The 19,089-nt window shown below is 39.3% G+C and overlaps 3 protein-coding genes across 6 annotated transcripts; all 3 read right to left on the minus strand.

Moving 5' to 3' along the window:
* Positions 1-472: 472 nt before the first annotated feature.
* On the minus strand, positions 473-6,266 carry LOC117551021 (MAP kinase-activated protein kinase 2-like). Its single transcript, XM_034223674.1, has 10 exons — positions 5,656-6,266; positions 4,380-4,519; positions 3,203-3,267; positions 3,045-3,124; positions 2,841-2,967; positions 2,047-2,122; positions 1,792-1,916; positions 1,525-1,610; positions 943-1,023; positions 473-856 (listed from the first exon to the last, which is right to left on the minus strand). Exons 1-10 carry the CDS (start codon positions 5,941-5,943, stop codon positions 653-655), a joined length of 1,272 nt encoding a protein of 423 aa, XP_034079565.1. The 5' UTR covers positions 5,944-6,266; the 3' UTR covers positions 473-652.
* A 797-nt stretch (positions 6,267-7,063) lies between these two features.
* uroc1 (urocanate hydratase 1) lies at positions 7,064-16,976 on the minus strand. The gene is made up of 20 exons (XM_034223877.1): positions 16,877-16,976; positions 14,770-14,971; positions 14,015-14,145; positions 13,005-13,098; positions 12,843-12,902; positions 12,627-12,755; positions 12,482-12,543; positions 12,311-12,377; positions 11,895-12,038; positions 11,456-11,544; positions 10,649-10,711; positions 10,372-10,551; positions 9,636-9,733; positions 9,464-9,536; positions 9,124-9,313; positions 8,930-9,028; positions 8,720-8,819; positions 8,129-8,210; positions 7,579-7,678; positions 7,064-7,489 (listed from the first exon to the last, which is right to left on the minus strand). The coding sequence occupies exons 2-20, from the start codon at positions 14,893-14,895 to the stop codon at positions 7,349-7,351; spliced, it is 2,028 nt and encodes a 675-aa protein (XP_034079768.1). The 5' UTR covers positions 14,896-14,971; positions 16,877-16,976; the 3' UTR covers positions 7,064-7,348.
* Positions 15,640-19,060, minus strand: LOC117551145 (mitochondrial intermembrane space import and assembly protein 40-like). Of its 4 annotated transcripts, none has more exons than XM_034223880.1 (4): positions 18,855-19,060; positions 18,142-18,240; positions 17,781-18,042; positions 15,640-17,720 (listed from the first exon to the last, which is right to left on the minus strand). In XM_034223880.1, exons 1-4 carry the CDS (start codon positions 18,874-18,876, stop codon positions 17,207-17,209), a joined length of 897 nt encoding a protein of 298 aa, XP_034079771.1. In that variant the 5' UTR covers positions 18,877-19,060; the 3' UTR covers positions 15,640-17,206. The 4 variants fall into 4 exon arrangements, with proteins under 4 accessions (XP_034079771.1, XP_034079770.1, XP_034079772.1 ...); XM_034223879.1 differs by having other exon boundaries at positions 15,640-17,750; XM_034223881.1 differs by having other exon boundaries at positions 15,640-17,703; positions 17,764-18,042.
* Positions 19,061-19,089: the final 29 nt, after the last annotated feature.

The raw sequence follows: 19,089 nt of genomic DNA on the forward strand, positions 1-19,089 counted from the left end.
ACATCTTTCAGACCTGTGATCAGTTTGGTAGCCCTTCCTTAAACCTTTTACTCAAAGAGTTGCGGTTATCGAGGCAGTTTTCATGGCTTAGAGACTCCCAGAGGAGGAAGTTTAAAGTACGTGGAAATGTCTGGTAGGGTTGATATCACACATGAGCTTCACCTCTCAAAGTTTAAATGTCCTTTGAACATGCATTACAATACCCACATCACTAACAATCATAAAAGTTGCCTCAAGGTCTTATAAATCGGATGTAATCTTGCCTAATATATATACGTTATTACTTCCACATATAGTCATATTTTGTTTGCAGCAAGAACACGCTGCCACAACATCTTTATACTCAATTTACTCTCTGATTTTCACCATAAAGCTAAAACAGGTTTCTAAAGAGGTTTTGTAATTCTCTCAGTGTCAATCAAACTATATTAAATAAGGTCATTTGTATGCAAGTGATAATACAACACAGCTGTAAAACATAAAAAACAGGTTTATTTCATGTCTTATATTGGCAACAATGAAAAACACTGACATTAATTGACTATTGAGTGCAGTGATCAAAAAAGAGAAAAAGTAAGTAGTGAAATGTGAATTGGAAAAGTCTGGCGTTGGTGGTTTTGAACTACTTTTATCCAATGATCGTTTACTAATGCTATTCAGAAAAAGTAACTTCTCTGTGGCTGTTACACATCACTCCTCCCCCTCCTCCATCACCCTCTCCTCCTTTCTCCGCTCCTCCTGGCACCGGCCTCTGGCGTCTCTTGTTGAGCAGAGGGTTGTTGGACGTGTCCAGGTCTTTGATCTTCACCTGGTCGTAGTCCACCCGCATGGTGGCCAGGGCGCTGGTCATCTCCTCCTGTTGGGAGACATACTGCTGTGTAAATCCGGTGCTTTACTGCCACCTTGTGTTCATATTCTGAAATTAAACAAAGTTGATCCCACCTTCACATCGTCCCACAGCTCCTTGTCCTCTGTCAAAACACGAGAAGTGTGCAAGGGGGTCGGAGGGACCACCATTGACTGCTGCAGTGTGAAAACATACAAAGTTCTTATCAATAAAAGGGCCATAAATACAGGCAGTGTCCACAAAGTAGTCATATCAGTAAACGTAGTGATACCGTACTGTAGACATACTGCTGTTATAATAATGGACAACACTCTATTAAATAATAACATATTATCGTTTATTGTATTATAATTATTGATGTATTCATGTGTTCATCATTAATGTTGCATCTGGTTTTAGGAGGAGATCATTTTAATTATTATTATTATTTACTGCCAGGTAGAATTTAACAAGGTATCAATAAAGTTGTATCTTAACCTATAATAATACATGATGAACTATTTGTTAATTAATTTGTGGTTATCAGTATGAATGAAAGTAACTGAAGTTAACAGGAGGAGCAATCAAAAAAAGTAGCAGAGAAATTTAAACAATAATAAAGGTGATTGGTGAAAGTATCTTATATACAGTAAACGTTACTGCATACAGGTCAATTTAAAGACAACTTGATAACTTACACTAATCCAGGGATGGTTCATAAACTGTCCGATGGTCATCCTCTCATTGGGGTCTGTCTTCAGTAACTGGACGATGAGCTGTTTGGCTACAAAACAGTTAAACGATATCAAACATTTAACCCAATACATCTTGATAGCCATATGAACCTCTAATAAGGCTGTCTCTTTTGAGTTAACTGGAGATGCTGTCAAGAATTCTAAAACATATTTAAAGCCCTGTTACAATTTTGAAATATTTTCCTTGTAATTTTGAATTTTGTGTCTGACCTTCTTCAGAAACGTCGGCCCACTCGGGGTTGGGGAACTCGTACTGTCCCAGCCGGATCCTCTGCTTCATGCCTGGAGAGATGGCCTGACCTGTGTTTGAGTAGAACGGAGGAAACCCACACAGACTAGAAACAGAAGAAGAAGAACATATTTGACTTTGCTTCATTGGTTAACCAAACAAAGAGTTATACATTTACACATGCTATACAGTTATAAATGTTTAATTAAGTAGAAACGGCTGCAGACGATACTCACAGAATGTACATGATTACGCCCAGAGACCACATGTCACATGATTTGTCATATTTCTCTGGCCCAAGCACTTCAGGGGCTGAACGGACAAATAAATACAGAAAAACAACGCAATGATGTCGAGAATGAGAGACACACAAAAGCAGATCATTCTGCACCCAAAAGGACAACATGACAGTAAATGACAATGACCATATCCAAAAACTATATAGCACAATTGTGGAAGGCAACCAAGCAAAGTTTGTGAATTATTTAACTAAAGTAAAATGTTTAGGTCCATTAACTGCTACTTTATATTTCTACTCCACTACAATTCAGAGGCACATTTTATTATTTTTACTTAACTATTTTTATTAGATAACTTTAGTCATTAAAAAAATTGAAAATATTATATGATACAAACAAATAATTTATTATGTATTAATAAAGGTTAAGATAAACTTTATTGATCCCTTCGTGAAATACACAAGCTGTATATGGAAGAAAAAAACTCTTCCTGTACCAGCAGCAGCATTTATGCAATAAACACATTATTGCATGAATATTTATAATCCAATAAAATAAATATATATGATTCTGAAAAGGGCCATGGTGTATATTGAGAACTTTAAAATGTTGTGCTTATATTTTGATACTTGAGCACTTTTACTTGTCACAGAGTATTTTTACACTCTGTTAATACTACTTTTACTAAGGAATCTAAAATATCTGAGTAATTGATCCACCTCTGTTTATAATACCGGCACAAGTTCTGTATACCTGCAGATTGTATCAAGCTCCGGATAGCAAACACTCACCAACATAGTAGGGAGTGTAGCAGGGGGTTTGGAGGGAGTTGTGCAGGGTGGTCTCCTTAGCAAAGCCAAAGTCTGTCAGTGTCAGTGTGGCGTTACTATCCTTGGTGGTATACAGCAGGTTTTCAGGCTACATGAGATAAAGTTAATGATTAGAGACTCAAAATAAAGCATTAAACAAAAAATGATTTTAGACTTCAGCCGCACCTTTACATCCCTATGAGCGATGTCCATGTGGTGAAGGAACTCGATGGCCATGCCAATGTCGTGCATGATCTCTGACGCCTCTGATGGACAGAAAGGAAATGGATGTAACATGTACAGGACACAGAATAGAGACATTTAAACTGCTCGCTGTGACCCACCTCTCTCTGTGAAGGCCTGGTCCCCCCGGGCCTGGATGCGGCTGAACAGCTCCCCTCCCTCCATACTGCGACAAGATTAACAAAGAGATCAGAAATGGGGAAGAGAGGAAACTCTGGGCAATCACTGTTCTCCACTGCGGTCGTGATTCGACAACAAAGCCAGTCATTGTGAGTCATAATTTACCGCTCAGATGAGTCCAGTCTATTGAACCAAGCCAGCCACAGATGACTCGAGCAGTGAGGACGTATTCAAGGGAAAATAATAAACTACTGAATTCATTTCATAATCAATGATGATCATGTTTCAACTCTTAGTATTAAAGGTCACCTATTGTGCAAAATCCACTTTTTCCTGTCTTTTATACATAAACATGTGTGAAAATGAAAGATATGTTTTGTATAAGAGACCATAATATATTGATGAAAAACAGTATAATAGGGGACTTTTAAAATGTGTTTTGTGAGTCTATTTCAGTCTGAGTTAAATTAAAACAAGAGATAAAGCAACAATGAACAATTAATGAATATAGGCAAAATGGGCTGTGTGTAATTCATTTAAGAATGTAATTTAATTAAGTTTGGATCCAAATGTATAATCTAAAAGCCTAAGCTGCGATGTGGAAGAAGCCATGAGGAGCAAAGAAAGGTCAGTGAGTTGTTTTATCCATGATGCAAACAAAAACAGAAATGGTTTGGCAGAGTGCAGAGTCACAGAGAAAGAGGAAAAATAAATTCCAATCCCAAGTGGTCACTCAAGATGTCTCTCATTTAAACTCTTATACCAGGTGTGAGCTGATCGGGCTCAGCTGGATGTAGATACCTTCCAGACATGTGTAGAGACAAGATGTTCTGAACATTACAACAGTTCATACATTACATATGAACAGCTTTAGGAGGTATGACTTCACAGTGTGTCTCTCAACTGTTAAAAAATGTCTTGTTCAGTCCACAGCTAAAATATTTTCCTAACACTCATTAAAGAGTAAATAAACTGTAAAAATGTTCACATTTAATATGTTTCAAATAAAGATGTTAAAATTATTTCTTAGAAATTCCTAAAAATTCTCAAAATATTGGGAATAAATATAATTGTTCACAGCTTATTGATACATTGTTGCAGCTCTAATTTGCTTGAACGTAAGCAGACAATAAATGACGTATGGCTGGTAATGCTCACCACTCCATGATGATGAGGAGACATTTCTTCCCCTGGTGCATGTTCTCATACAGGCTGAGTATCCGGACGATGTGAGGACCTCCAGAAACTCGGCAGTGCAGCTCAACCTCCCGTCTAGCTTTAAGAGTGTCGTACAGGATCTGCTCAAAAACACATAATTAAATATCTCTGTTTGAGATATGTTGAACGGTATCCAGTCTCCAAGGTATATCAGATGGATATGTTTTTAAATAATGAGTTGGACAAGACTAGTCAAAAAATCAATAAACCCACACAGACAACACAGCCTCCATTGGGAAGACATTCACCATTTACAGCACTATTAGTGGTTGCTATTAAAGCCATTAATCTACATTTTCTAGAGAGAACATTAAGAGTGAATACTGTCAGACTTCATTTAGCAATGTGCCATGTTTTTAAAGACACAGTGCTGCAGCTCTGGGTTCACAGCCAGGGGAGGAGGACATCCTTTTTGCCTCGACATGCAGACCCCAGCCCAAATAATTGTGGACAATACGGTGCATGTTGAGCACTGAAGGAGGAGAAGCACTGCTTGTTTACGTAGGTTGGACTTTCCTCCAAATCCTCTATGCAGAAATCACAGTATTCCACAGAACACTAAACTACTTCCACAGATTCTCATTCCATGGTACCTTTTAGGATGTGGCTAAGCACACATTATATTCCAAATAAATCCTGCAGAGGCACTCATGGGGCTGCTCTTCCTGTTTGTGTTTTCTTAGACTTTGCTTCGTGTGAATTACTCACAACTCATATTTCCCAAGTAGGCTTTAAAAAATACTTGTAAACATTGTATGAGCTGTAGGCCTATACTTAATGTTGCATAACAGAGATACAAAATGCAAGTATTCAATGTCAAATGATTGTGTGGTATTAACAGGGCAGACCATTGTCCACACAGAAATGGGTGAGTGGAAACTGTTTCAAAGTAACCCAGACAACACATAATTGTCAGACAGACACTGTCTGGGTGGCTGAGTTACTGAATTTGTTTTTGAATATTGCTTCACCCCTCTGTTGAGGAAATCATGATTTATCTGTGTCAAATCACATAAGGATATATATAATACAAATTCAAAATCAAACTACGTCAATCCAAAATTCTTGACACATTTCCAGATTAGGAGAGACCATTAAATGGAGAAGACCACAGAGAGGAAATGAATAATTGATGGCATGCTCTCTTGCTTTCCAGGCAGCAGTCTCCAGAGGACAGTGTAGATCACACAGGCTGAAGGAGCAGACAAACACACACCTTCAGGGCACATTTCTCTCCCGTTTTCTTGCAATAACACTCCAGCACTTTCCCATTGATTCCCAGACCAAGAACCTGGGATGTGATTTTATAGTCATCAGTCACTGCATGTCTCTTGAACTCCACTTTGGAGTATGCAGGCGGCTGCTGGTCAGTCGCGGGGTCGCTGTTGGAGTCTCCGTGGAGCGCTGGCCCGGGCTGATTTACGGACTGCTCCTCCTGGTTATGATGCATTTTGAATTCTTCTGTAAAAAGCGAACAGTGAATCAGAGCAAATGTCATCAGCATGTGACGCAGAAAATATCCGGTGTCATCCTAGTTTATTCGCGTACGTCCAGAGGACTTCTGTGATGCTCGACTGAACATCTCGAACACTGTGCGAACAAAATGAAGTGAGCAGCCAGTCTATAGGAAACTCATTGGAGCACAAAAAAGGGCGGAGGTCAGAAACATGCAAGTAGGCTATAGAGAACTTAAAGAATATGTAAACTGATCTGGATACAGTAGAGATAAAACAACGAGAGGAAATAAAAAGCTGTCTGGTCCCCCTGTCTGTTCCTCATCACGGCTCTCTGCCTTTTCCTGCAGGGATCACCAAGCTCTCCAATTCCCTTACGTCAGCGCGGAGCTCCTCAAATTCATTTTCTTAAAGGAACAACCACGCGTAAAAAACAAAACCACAGACGCACATACCAGTGGAGGAAAGAGAAGACCAGAAATGAATGTAATATCTACTTTATACTTGCACTATTTTTTGGACTACAGGTGGAGCCTGTGACCTAAGATTTTCATCGTCATAAGTAACTACACTGTAGCTATGTAGGCTACTAGGACTAATAAAAGCCTTGAACCTTGATATTAAGTTTGTTCCCTTTATACCATTTTGTGGAATCTTCCTTTCACTTCCCTGAATACTGAGCCATACAAGAAAGGAGGAAGGACACTGTGACTTGTGTAGAATGCCAATAAAGTTATTAACTGAGCAGTCAATATGGCGTTAAGAGGATGAGTGTGATAAACAGTATGACCTTTGTCTGTCTGATATGGTTGAATTTTGGAAGAACCAGTCTCATTTGTATATTGTCTTGAAACATGTGCACGTTTTGATTTATGTTTCTCTTCTCACAGTTTTGACCCACATGATGACATCACAGACACTTTTGTGGTAAATGTGTATTTTGCTTAATTTCAAGGTTATTTTTTGAATACCAGAAACTTGAATTATAACATTAAACCAAAAACAACCCGTTACTCTAGTGCTGTGACAATCACTCGGTTTTGGGATCCAGGATGTATTTTTCCTTTTTCTACAATATAAAAATAAACAAAAGCAACATTATTCTGCCTTTAACCTATTATTGACATTTTGACTGATATTTGAGGACATGTTGTGATAAACAAATGACTCTTTTTTTATTTAAACATACTTGTGGTTTAATTTTCAACACAAAAAAAGGAATACATCCTTGCAGATTCAATTATTAAAAGAGCCGAGCACAACATTGCTTCAGTGTATTCATGGCAAATAATTTATTTAACAACATTGCACCTGATTCATTAACTAATTCACTTTATGTGTATAATCAAACCTTTAAAATGTCTGACCAAGACACGTCTGAATGGATTATACTGTAGGTACTATTGATCTGTGTGGCTGAACGTAGCTGGCTGTTGAGCTATGCTAAGACGTTGGCTAGCCCTGCAGGGCCCGGTCCAGCACTTGCTCATCCTGCACAGGGAAAGGCATGGTGACACGCAGCTGCTCATTCTCCTGCATGGTGGCCTGGATGGTATCGTAAGCGTTTGTGTTTCCAGACCAGCAGCGACGAGCCACCTGCAGCACGCAGAAACAGAGAAGAGCATGTTATAAACAATAGGTGAAGCTGGACAGTAATCATGCTGCTCTCCTCTCTGCACTCTCACCCCATTGGAGACGTCCCAGTTGAGCATCAGTCTGGCCCGCTTTGCAGCCTCCTCAGAGCCGTCCAACAGCAAACCAAACCCTCCATTCATCACCTCGCCCCTGTAGGTGATGAACGAGAGATAGTGTTAAAAACACTGAATTGGTGACAGACAAGGATTGATTAACCTTTCACAAAGATGTATTCCTTTAATAGTAGCACTGACTGGATCAACACTTACTTGCTGTTTTACTTGCTGTTTACACCTATTTATACACAAATGTATTACTTCTCTTGATGCATATACATGTACAACATCTGTGTCTAAATTCAGTTCAATCATTTACAACAATTTACTTATTATATATTATATTTTAGCCCCATATTTTAACTTTCACAACTTTATGTCCACATTTTCCATTTGCTTTTACTTGTTGGATTTATTTGACTTTTTCTTTCAAACATATTGCATTGTTTGAGGGAGCATGTGATCAAGGAATTTCATTTTTAAAACGTAGTTGTGTATATGGTAATAAAGAACTCTTGAAACTTGAATGAGCAGCCACCCTTACCAGCCAACACCACCGCCGTTGTGCAGAGATACCCATGTGGCGCCCCTGAATGCATCACCAACAAAGTTCTGGACCGCCATGTCTGTAAGAGCAAGGCATATTTATTTTCAATAGGACAATTCCAAGCTCTTTACATAAAACATCTAAAAGATTGACACATTAAAAAAAGGTATATTAATACAATTACATTAAAAAGCCATAAGAATATACCATTAAAACAAGCTGAAATATAGTAGAACAACTAATAAATAACAGTTAGTTACTTAAGAAATTAATATTATTTGATTTGATAAAAGGCAGTAGCAAACAGAAAGGTTTTTTGGTTGATTTAAAATAACTGAGGGTTGCGGTGGACCTGCAGTTTTTTGGGAGTTTGTTTAAGATATATGGTGCATAAAAACAAAACATTTTCCTGCATTGTTACTGGTTTATATGAAGAATTGAGGGAGGGAAACAGATTTGTTGTGTTGTATTTTTAGCTTAGTAATGACAAGTAACAGATTCTGTGTGAATTGTAATGTTTGTCCCTCATGTTTGTGTACCTCTTAAGCCAATAGTCTCCTGAATAGCTGTAGTGAACGAAACACATACCTGCACAGAAGGCAGATCCATCATACACATTAGAGGTTTCTCTGAAGGGGCTGTCTGTGCCACTAACGTCATGATGGTCTCTGCTAATAACCACAGGAGCCTGAACAACAGAAATGACACAAGAAACTTGAGACTTCAATGCAAACTCAATATCACGCAGACCGCTGTCAACATGAAACAATCTTCTCAGCAGACGATTTATCCTCTTACTGAAACTCTTCCGTCAGCAATAGCCTGGTTGATAGCTAAAGCAATGCAGACTCTGCCTTTCTGGTCGGAGTAGAGGATTCTGGCTTGGGATCCCACAACCTAACCAAAGAAAACACAGATATAAAATCATCTAAATGCATATCTTTAAAATCAGATTTTCATTAAGTGATAGAGATGGCTGCCCAGAGGGTTACCATGTCGTGTTTTCCAGCCTCTCTGATCCAGCGAATGTTATCATTGTACTGCTGTTTGACGCGATCGGACACGTTGGCACTGATTTCCTCCAGGACGGTAGCGGCGATATTGTCTGTTACAGAAAGATCTTGGGGGTCTCCAGATGTGCACACCCAGCGAAAGGGGCCAAAGCCCAAAGAGAAAATGTCACTGCAGCCAAGGCAGAAGGAGATATATCATTAATTGAGAGAAGAACATTTTGGATTGCAATTATTGATCTTTTTGTAGACCTACACAGGTGTTTACACAGTTCTATCACAGGATGAATGCTAGATGAAAATATAAGAAATAACATCTCACCCCATAATGTGCTGGACATAAGAAGGGTAACGAAATTCTGTGGCTCCTCCGCCAACCTTTTCTACCTCTGCTCCTATAAAAACAAGAAACACAAGTCTCTTCCGTGGTCTGTCATTGGGCTGGATGATAATGATGATATCAGAGTGTATTGTGTGGGAGTTGAATTACTGACCAGCTCTCTGGGCCTCCAGGAGAAAAGCGTTGCCGTAGTCCCAGAAGAACATCCCAGCCTCAGACAGATTGTTGATTGCCTTAACGTGTCTTCGGAGGCTGTGAGCGCATATAAAAAACATGTTCAACACACATTATGTCATTTAAGCCACTAGCCATCTAGAGTTTGGTGGTATTGTAAAGTATCAAGGGATTATGGGAGGTTGGTATTGCAGCCAGCTTCTTACAGTTTGTATAACCTCTTGTTTCAGGAGGTTTTTTTTAGGTCTCTTCCTCTTCAGAAAAAAGTAAATGAAATGGATAAAAACATCAGTGTTCAGGCCCAGCTTAGGGGAAAACTGAGATGCAAGGGGGATGAGCTGAGTTGCTATGCATGTTTGCTCGTGTCTCTAGTAACCCAAGATCAAGATGGCCGATGACCATTTTGTTAATCTGGATCAAATGTATATCTAAAAAGTGCATTGTAAACAGTTGGCATCAATCTAGATTAAAGGTTTCCACCATTTCCAATACATGTGCAAATGGTGAGGCCAATGAAACATACTGTTACATTTATAACAATTAAACAGATTTCTCTTGCTTTGAAAATTGTTAGAAATATATACGATAATGTAGGTGTACATATCCCCAAAATATAGGACATTTTAATTTGTAAAGGTTAAATAATGTACCTTTAATGGACCGATATATTGCTGAAAATATAACATATAAAAGCTAATCTCTGTGATTGAAATTACCTTTCTTGGACCATGGTTATGAAACGTTTAGGATCCGTCATCATGAGCTGATTGGCCTGGCGGAAGCTGAGCTGCACTGGGTAGTAGCCTCCGTTGTACGGGTTGTGAAGCGACGTCTGGTCTGAACCCAAATCCACCAGCAGCTCCCCCGTCCTCTCGTACTCCAACAGCAACCTCTCCCTGGATGGAAAGTAAGGAAGAGTTGGACAAAGATGTCAAGAGAGTGGAAAAGAGGTGTCTGTGTCTCTGTATCTGCAGATCTGGGTCAGAAACTCACCACAAGTCCACAATGTTGCCATGGAAACCCATACTGAGAGGCGTCTTGGAGCTCTTGGCCTCCCTGAAAAAGAAAAAATAATCAATGTGTGATTACGTTATCCGAGACAGGTTTACCTATGGGAAACATCTTTCTGTCTTTTCTGTGGATACGAGCTTTGCTATCATGATACTCATCTAACAGTAGACAGCCTAGGTCGCAGTGAAGGTGTGTTTATTTATTCAAGTTTCTGTCAAAATGTTAGGAGCTAGTACTTCATTTCAACAGGGAATTATTGCAACTTTTACTAAACGAGACAGACATGTCACATTGCTTACAAATCATATGCTGGCACAAAAAAACATCAACAGCTGTATGGTTTAAATGACTTAATAGTACAAAGAGTTGTAATAATACCATAATAAATACCACAAAAAGAAAGAAATTAAGGACATTTTGGGGAATATGCTTGTTTGCTATTTATCCAAGAATTAGAAGAGAAGATTGAAACCACTCTCTATCTTGTAATATAAGGCTACTGGCATGGTTGGTTATCTGAGCTCAGTGATATTGATATTCTCAGTACCTCCCAACATTTTGAATTATGTTTTAATAATCTAACATCTAAGATTCTAACACTCTACATTGTTTTTTGTTTTTTTTGTATAGTGTGGTATTGCTACTCTTACTTAAGAATATGATGTGAACACATACTCCAGAAACACACACACGTTCCAAGTGTGTCATATGGATTTAAAAGTGAAATTGAATGCAGCAATGATTTTAAATAGTGATTTACACAGCTATAACCACTTTTCTTTGTGTTACCTGATGCGTTTAATGCAGTGGTCCATGTTGCTGGTGACCTCCATCAGCCAGCCCTGCTCATGTCTCTTTCTCAGCGGAGCCTCATCCACCTACATAGAAATCAAATTCACATTAACATACAGGACTTTCTTCATTTTTTCTGCCTCAGTCAGCAGTGAGTATAGAGTGCCACTGTGACACGTCCTAAAACCCGGAAGTAAGCTGCGCATGGGTTCCTTCGACAACAAAGCAATGCGATTTCTCCATAGGATTTTGGAAAATAGCTCGAAATAAGGTCTGTGGTTGACACACATTTAAGAGACGGATCACGTTTTGTTCAGTCGGATAATCTCCACATGTCTACCCTACTTTTATAATTTTCGAATCATAAATCTAATCGATAGATTTATGATCGATAGATGGCACTCTATTAAGAAGAAATTAAACTGAACCAGCTGACCTCTGCGATCACGCCAATGCAACCAGCAATGACGGCAGCTTTAGCCTGAGCTCCACTCATGCCCCCCAGGCCAGAGGTCACAAAGACGCGCCCGCTCATATCATCAGAGCCCAGGTACCTCCGGCCAGCATTTAGCACTGTCAGCTGCACAGAACAACATCAGGAAACAGATAACAAATCAGGAACAACAACATTACTTCTACAACACACTAAATGTTATGACTTCAAGCAATGGTCAAAAATGACAAATAATTTGTGTGGAAGATGCTTTTGTTTTTATTTGTTTCATCTTATTAAACGTATCCAATAGAACAACCTCTTCAGGAGTTTCTGGCTCTCAGGTTTTCTAACCACTTATCAAAAATGTACCTTTATTTTGCATATGGAAATACAGGAGTGTACAATAAATCACAAACCATAGTGCCATGAACAATCCCTTGAGGTCCAATGTAGCAGTAGCTGCCTGCTGTCATCTGGCCATACCTGAAAATGAATAAACAAAATAAACACAAATAACATCAAGACATCTGTACCCACATCAGAGGTTTGATAAAGCATCATCCTCTTCCTGCAATGCAACAACTTACATTGATACACCGAGGGCAAACATCTTTTCATACTGATTTCTGGAGGAGTAGTTTGGAATAACCTGAGTGATGCAAAATAGGAAAAATTGATTTGAGTGATTTACAGTACAAAGGTGAATGTTTGTGAAGTGTGTTGGGCAGCTACCATGCCGTTGGTGATGATGGCGCGAGGTGATGAAGGCAGGCTGGGGAACAGGCCCATGGGATGACCGCTGTACATCACCAGAGTTTGTTCCTCTGTCATCTCGCTCAGGTAGTGCATCACCAGGCAAAACTGAACCCAGGCACAATGAAATTATTATTACGAACCTATTTACACTCTTTATTACCCAATCCACTGCATGAACACAAAATAACTCACCTGGGCCCAGTTACTGAACACCTGTCCATTCCCTCCATAGGTGACGAGCTCCTGGGGAAACTAAAAGATAAAGAAGAGTTAACCACAGGCGAGATAAACGGTTTAAAAAACGACTGGCCATGCTTAATTCCAAAGTTACTAGGATCTGTGCGAGAGGCTCACCTGAGCAACGGCTGGGTCCAGGTTGTTCATGATCATTAGCATGATGGAGGCAGCTTGGCGTGTGCGGCACGGGTACTGATCTATGGGGTAAGCTCTGAGGAGACAGAGGGACACTCACATCACTGTTGTGGCGGAAACTAAGAGAAAATATTCTACTATCATGCTTAGTATAATTTCATACTATTGAACTTTTGCTCAGCAGAAGCCACTGTGGACACAGGATTAAGTTACAGGATGACACATTGATTTATATTTATCTCTGGTGAGCTACAGTGTGTTTTACTTAGATAATGTAGATTAACCATTGAAATGTTTATCTTAAATGTAAATGTAAGTAGGAATAACTTGCATAATGATTTAAAGGACAATCATTGATCAAGTAAGGGGTGGGAATTAATAAGCATTTGCTTCCTCCTGCTCCCTTTCGGACACATATGACTTATTATTATTAATATGAAGACTTTTTTGTTGAATATATAAATGTTATCATGAATGTGGATAAATACTGTATTTTAACAATACGGTATTCTGTTTTTCACATTTGTTATTTATTTATTTTTTAATCTGTTCGAAATAAAGATTGAAATGAAATCTAAAGTCCTGAGGTCAGTAGAAATCTAGATAACTGGCATTGTGGTGGTTATACATCAATGTCTTTCTCAAGTTAACTTACAATAGCCATCATTTGTATACATCTTATGCAGCAGGGATTGTCATAAAAGTGACAGATATATCAGCAGTGAAAGTGTTGGCCCCTATGGCGGAAACATCAGTACAAGTGTCTTAGTTTTGTTCTATTTATATTTGATTCATATTTGATTGAATTATTTTACCGCTGTGATCTCTGAAGGTTTACAGTTAATCTGGAAAATACTCTGCTTTTTGATTATAATTTGAAGGATTTTAGTCAACAAACGAATATAAAATGCATTAAAAGGAATACCAACCAAAACAAAAGACATTATTACATGTCAAATATCAATTATGGATATTTGCTCAGGTTTTCTCACCTCATGCGTAATGTGGGGCAGAAGCGGTACATGTAGATGTGCCCGTACTGCCGCAGCTCTTTAGCAAATTCAGGTGCAAGTGTTGCATGGTGGCAAGGAGGGAAGTAACGCAAGGAATTTCTCAGCGCCAACTAGAGGAACATGGGAAATGTACAATGGGTTAATGAACACATACTGTATTTATAGATTGATGGAAGAGTAGTTGTTTTACATTTTTAGGGTAATGAGCAGGAGCTCTCTTATAATCATTGACTGAACCTTTGCTCTGAGATTGGGCAATCCTTTGAGGACCCGAGAGAATAATCTATTTTTTTGGGACGGCTCACGAGACAACAATGGTGATGCAACAAGTCAGAGTACACAGTATTATGTCAATTTTGTCCTCACATTCAACACATTTAAAGTCAAACAATTGTCTGACATGACAGTGAGCATTTACCTCCTTTAGCTTATTATTACATCTCTCATTGTTACGTGATCGTGTCTAATAGTAGTCCACTTCTTCCATTTGATAATCGTTTGACAGCAGCCAAGCAGGCCCATGTACGGTGCTTTCCATTATAAATACATCTTAATTTGAGAGTTTTATTCACAGAAAGTATTTTTACTCAGTGTAAAAGCACAGGAATGCCTTCATTTCATTCAGCTGTGCATGTAAAATCCTTCGTAAACAATTCATATTATAATTTTATTTGAGAGGGCTACATGTCTCTGGAATACTTATTTATAAATGATTGAGAGACGAATTGACTCACCCGTTCCTCCTCTGCTGTAAGGTTGGGGGTCCGGATGGGTGCGTGCGGCACATTGGGGTCTCTTCCCCGGTTGGGTGGCAGTGGGTCCAGGGGTAAACCGCTGCATATTTCCTTTAAAGAAGACATCCTGGAGAGGATTTTCTGTCACACACGCGAGCAGACGACGATGAAGGCAGCTCTCACCCTATCTGCAAACCGTCCTCTGTGGAGAGAAAAACTTTGAGGGCGATGACCTTCCCCTTATTGTCTCATTGGTTTTTTGGTCGTCTTTCCCCTCCGCAATCCACCAATGGTACGCCGGTGTTTGGTAATTATTTATCATGATGGGAGTTTTTAGCAGGACATGCTTCAGTGGACAAACACTACATCTGACCTCTGAAGCTTTACCTAATCATATCACATGGAAGAATACATTTACAGCTACATTTGATACTTTTGACGAGGTCCAGTTTTTGCAGACTAATTATGTGATTGTGAAGACAATGTGTATTGAATTCTAATTCTGTATCCTCCCAAAAAGTATAACCTACTCTTGTAACGGTTGAATAACTCTGTGAATTACTATTAAAGATTTGAATAAGAATAGGAAAGGTAAGAAATCCAATCACAGGGGTTGTCTTTAGTTATTGTTCAATTGATGTGAATTGTGTAATTTGGTTGAATTAATTGAATCCAGATCCATTCAAAGGAAGTAATGTTATTGGAGCAAAGAGTTTTCCCCCAAAGTTGCCCTCTGCTATAGAAACTCAGTTCACACATTTGCTCTTCTTGACAGCGTACACTTGCAATATGGTGAGTCAGCACAGTACAAAGATATTATTGCAATGTCACGCATGGGAGATGTAAGAAGTAAACCACAAAAATAACAAATATTATAAAGGATAATTTATTATATAAAAAGTCACACTAGTCAAACTTGTGTTTGACATGAATGGTTCACTTTAGTTCAGCTGAGGTAAAGTTGTATAACTGGATATACACCACAGATAGCAATCAAGACTGCTCAGTCGAAATAGTGAGGTTGTCTTCATCCGTATAATCACTATTATAAACTTTGAGTCAAACATATGAAATGGAACAAAAAGGAAGTAAACTTTGTATATCACGTGTACATACATCATAGGAATCTCTGCAACTAAGAATTACTCGTTAATTTCTCGATTAAACGTTTGGTCTATAACATGTCAGATGGGAAGAATGTCGATCGCATTTGTCAAAGTTTAAAGTTATGTTTTTCAAATGTCTTGTCTCGTCGGTCCTTACCCTTTAAATATTCAGTTACATTTTATACACACTAAAGAAAAGCAGGAATTCTCCATTTTTGAAAGGTGGAACGCTTTTTCTACCATCTTTGCATTTAAAATGACTTTAACAGCTGATCGATTATCAATTAGTGGAGTTTCTCTGAATTAACTTAGTGCTGCCGCTCCAAGAGACAAAGAAAAGGACATAATACACAGTGTACTCTAGGTTCTTCATTGAACTAAATATATTTGTTTTATCTTGTATTGCCAAAGGCAGGATTTCCCATCCTTAATTTAAACACTCAAGATAGTTGTTGCATTGATAACATAGTTTCACACAAGTATACTGTAAGCCCATCTTATTCATAAATACATTGTTTAGTTCAACTGGAAATAAAGGTCATGATAGTTTTTCACATATTTACTATATAACCCGGATGTCCTCTGATCCTCTGTAAGTAAAAGTCCAAAAGTAAGAGCTTATATATTCTAAATATAATTTAATGTAGTTTACGTGTTTGGTTTCACAATAGCAGACCCTATACGTTTTGGAATATTTAACCTTTCCATCATTGGATGAAGACCTTTTTTGCATAGAGATATTTAAATCGCATCATGTTGAACCATGTTTTCATAAAGCAGTAGCCATTGAATAACAACCCACATCATCTTCGCTGCTAAAGTCTTCTTCTTATCTAACCTGCCAACATGAAAGAACATGTTTCCTGTACCATAGCTTGTTGAACTTGTGACTAAACAAACATTCAACAGGGAAACGTGCACTGCTATCGTGAGTTTCCATGTGAGATAGAGAAAGTAGCTCATCAGCTGCAGCAACTTAAACATAATGTTAACTCACGTACAGGCATCACTTCGCTCAGTTTAGATTCTTGTGTTGATTTACTTTTCAATCCCAACGACGCACTTTCTCCAAATGACTTGTAAATGGCAGAACAGGCTATGTGACTCGTTCCCCTGCAGGCCACGCAGCCTGCAGTTAAAGAAACAGTGATCAGCATAATGAGCATTTTGGATACACCCTCAAAAGGTTTTTGCTTCATTTAAAAAAGAATTTCAACGGCAAATGTTAAAAAAACACTATGATGTTATTTATGAATGCAACAAGCAATGACTTAATGGGATTTCAGTCCGATTCTTAAGCCTTGGCTTTACATTGTAACCAGGGCTCATCACTAGCTTTCCCCTGAGCCCTCTGTGTTGGGTAGCATACTATCAGAGTCCGGCTCGGTGGCAGATGTTGAGTCTGCACCTGGGGTTTCTGCAGATGTTGAGTCGGCACCTGGGGTTTCTGCAGATGTTGAGTCTGCACCTGGGGTTTCTGCAGATGTTGAGTCGGCACCTGGGGTTTCTGCAGATGTTGAGTCGGCACCTGGGGTTTCTGCAGATGTTGAGTCGGCACCTGGGGTTTCTGCAGATGTTGAGTCGGCACCTGGGGTTTCTGCAGATGTTGAGTCGGCACCTGGGGTTTCTGCAGATGTTGAGTCGGTAGTTGGTGTTTCTGCAGATGTTGAGTCGGCACCTGGGGTTTCTGCAGATGTTGAGTCGGCACCTGGGGTTTCTGCAGATGTTGAGTCGGCACCTGGGGTTTCTGCAGATGTTGAGTCGGCACCTGGTGTTTCTGCAGATGTTGAGTCGGCAGCTGGTGTTTCTGCAGATGTTGAGTCGGTACCTGGGGTTTCTGCAGATGTTGAGTCGGCAGCTGGTGTTTCTGCAGATGTTGAGTCGGTACCTGGGGTTTCTGCAGATGCAGAGTCTTGTGAGGTCGGCTCTGTTTCTGATGATTGTTCTTTTCGCACCTTGTCATCTTCTTGTGGATAGAGCTCGGGGTAACGCTGTATGCACTCCTGCATGGCCCTGAAGTGCTCCAGGCATTCAGATCCCTTCACCTCCTCCTTACTGTAGTGGAAACAGGAGAAGGCGTCTTTAAATTCAGTCCCACAGGGTCCGCTGGCCATCCCACCCAGACAGGGGCAGTTCCAGTTGATCTCCCCACTGGGAAGAATCAGCCCTAGGATGAGAAAAGAGGTTAATGCACAGGTAATGTAAAAGTATATTTTATCCCCACACCTGAGCTTTAGTAAAGAGTGGCAATTTCACTGCTCCTCACCTTGCTCCTCATAAGGGTCATCAGGGTCTTCCTCTACCAGCTCAGCACTGCTGGGTGTCGCATGATCCTCTTTGGTGACAAAGATAATTCGGTCCTTACCTGTGGTGTTAAATTTGGAAGGACAACAAAAACAAATGCATTGATAAGTACTGTGGCATCTAATCAAAAACTTAAGGCAGGCTATAGGACATATAAAGGCTCTTCATCATTTATATTCTGAGACTAACAAAGTAAACACGGTTAAAACGGTAAAAAAAAAAACCTTCAGCAGTTGCAGTCACAATTTTAACTTCAGGTTTACAAGAGCCTATCAGTGAAATCATCCATATATCTATTATTTATCTGATATAGGTATAAGATTATGACATGCATGCCGGCTGATCATTTTACAATGGTTAAAATGGTTTGGACATTTACATTAAATAGTTGTCCATTTTACCGAGTTATTTTCCGCTAACACCAAAACCATGTTGTTACATGATGAAAACAAAACAAGAACAATCATTAAGTGACCGCACTCAAGGTGACTTTATATTAAAATATGGCACTATAAGAACACTAACAATCCTATGCACTCAGATGTGTTAACAGGTAAAGATGTAACAGTCCTGAATCTCATCGTACCAACAGGAATTTTGTACAAATGTAAGAAAAAAAGAACATGAATTTTCATTCAAACTCAAATCAACTTCAGGGCTAGCACAGCATGTTACCTTCATCTCTGACCGAGCTCATGTCTGCACACCGGGTTGGTTTGAATTCCTCCTTTTGATTGACAGCAACAACTCAGAGGACGACAACTGATACTGAGACACGACACATGCAGAGGGGAAGGATTTAGTGAAGCATCAGCTAGCTTGTTGCTTGTTTCACAACTACCCTTGCCTGAGCGTGCGGTGGATGAGTCTTCTTCTCCGATTCTATTTCCGGTAGAGCAGAGGCTGTTGA

The sequence above is a fragment of the Gymnodraco acuticeps genome, unplaced genomic scaffold, assembly GCF_902827175.1.
Source record: "Gymnodraco acuticeps unplaced genomic scaffold, fGymAcu1.1, whole genome shotgun sequence".
NCBI lineage: Eukaryota > Metazoa > Chordata > Actinopteri > Perciformes > Bathydraconidae > Gymnodraco > Gymnodraco acuticeps.

Excerpts from the sequence above, each read along its gene's own strand:
- LOC117551021 (XM_034223674.1), bottom strand. The coding sequence starts at position 5,943 with ATGCTGATGACATTTGCTCTGATTCACTGTTCGCTTTTTACAGAAGAA. Across the intron at positions 2,123-2,840 it reads CTACACTCCCTACTATGTTG|CCCCTGAAGTGCTTGGGCCA; the intron begins GTGAGTGTTTGC and ends TTGTCCGTTCAG. Across the intron at positions 1,611-1,791 it reads GGCCGACGTTTCTGAAGAAG|CCAAACAGCTCATCGTCCAG; the intron begins GTCAGACACAAA and ends ACTGTTTTGTAG.
- uroc1 (XM_034223877.1), bottom strand. The coding sequence starts at position 14,895 with ATGTCTTCTTTAAAGGAAATATGCAGCGGTTTACCCCTGGACCCACTG. Across the intron at positions 14,146-14,769 it reads TTACAGCAGAGGAGGAACGG|TTGGCGCTGAGAAATTCCTT; the intron begins GTGAGTCAATTC and ends ATGTTCCTCTAG. Across the intron at positions 13,099-14,014 it reads TGCCCCACATTACGCATGAG|AGCTTACCCCATAGATCAGT; the intron begins GTGAGAAAACCT and ends CTGTCTCCTCAG.
- LOC117551145 (XM_034223878.1), bottom strand. The coding sequence starts at position 18,876 with ATGAGCTCGGTCAGAGATGAAG. Across the intron at positions 18,241-18,854 it reads GAGCTCGGTCAGAGATGAAG|GTAAGGACCGAATTATCTTT; the intron begins GTAACATGCTGT and ends TTAACACCACAG. Across the intron at positions 18,043-18,141 it reads TGACCCTTATGAGGAGCAAG|GGCTGATTCTTCCCAGTGGG; the intron begins GTGAGGAGCAGT and ends TTCTCATCCTAG.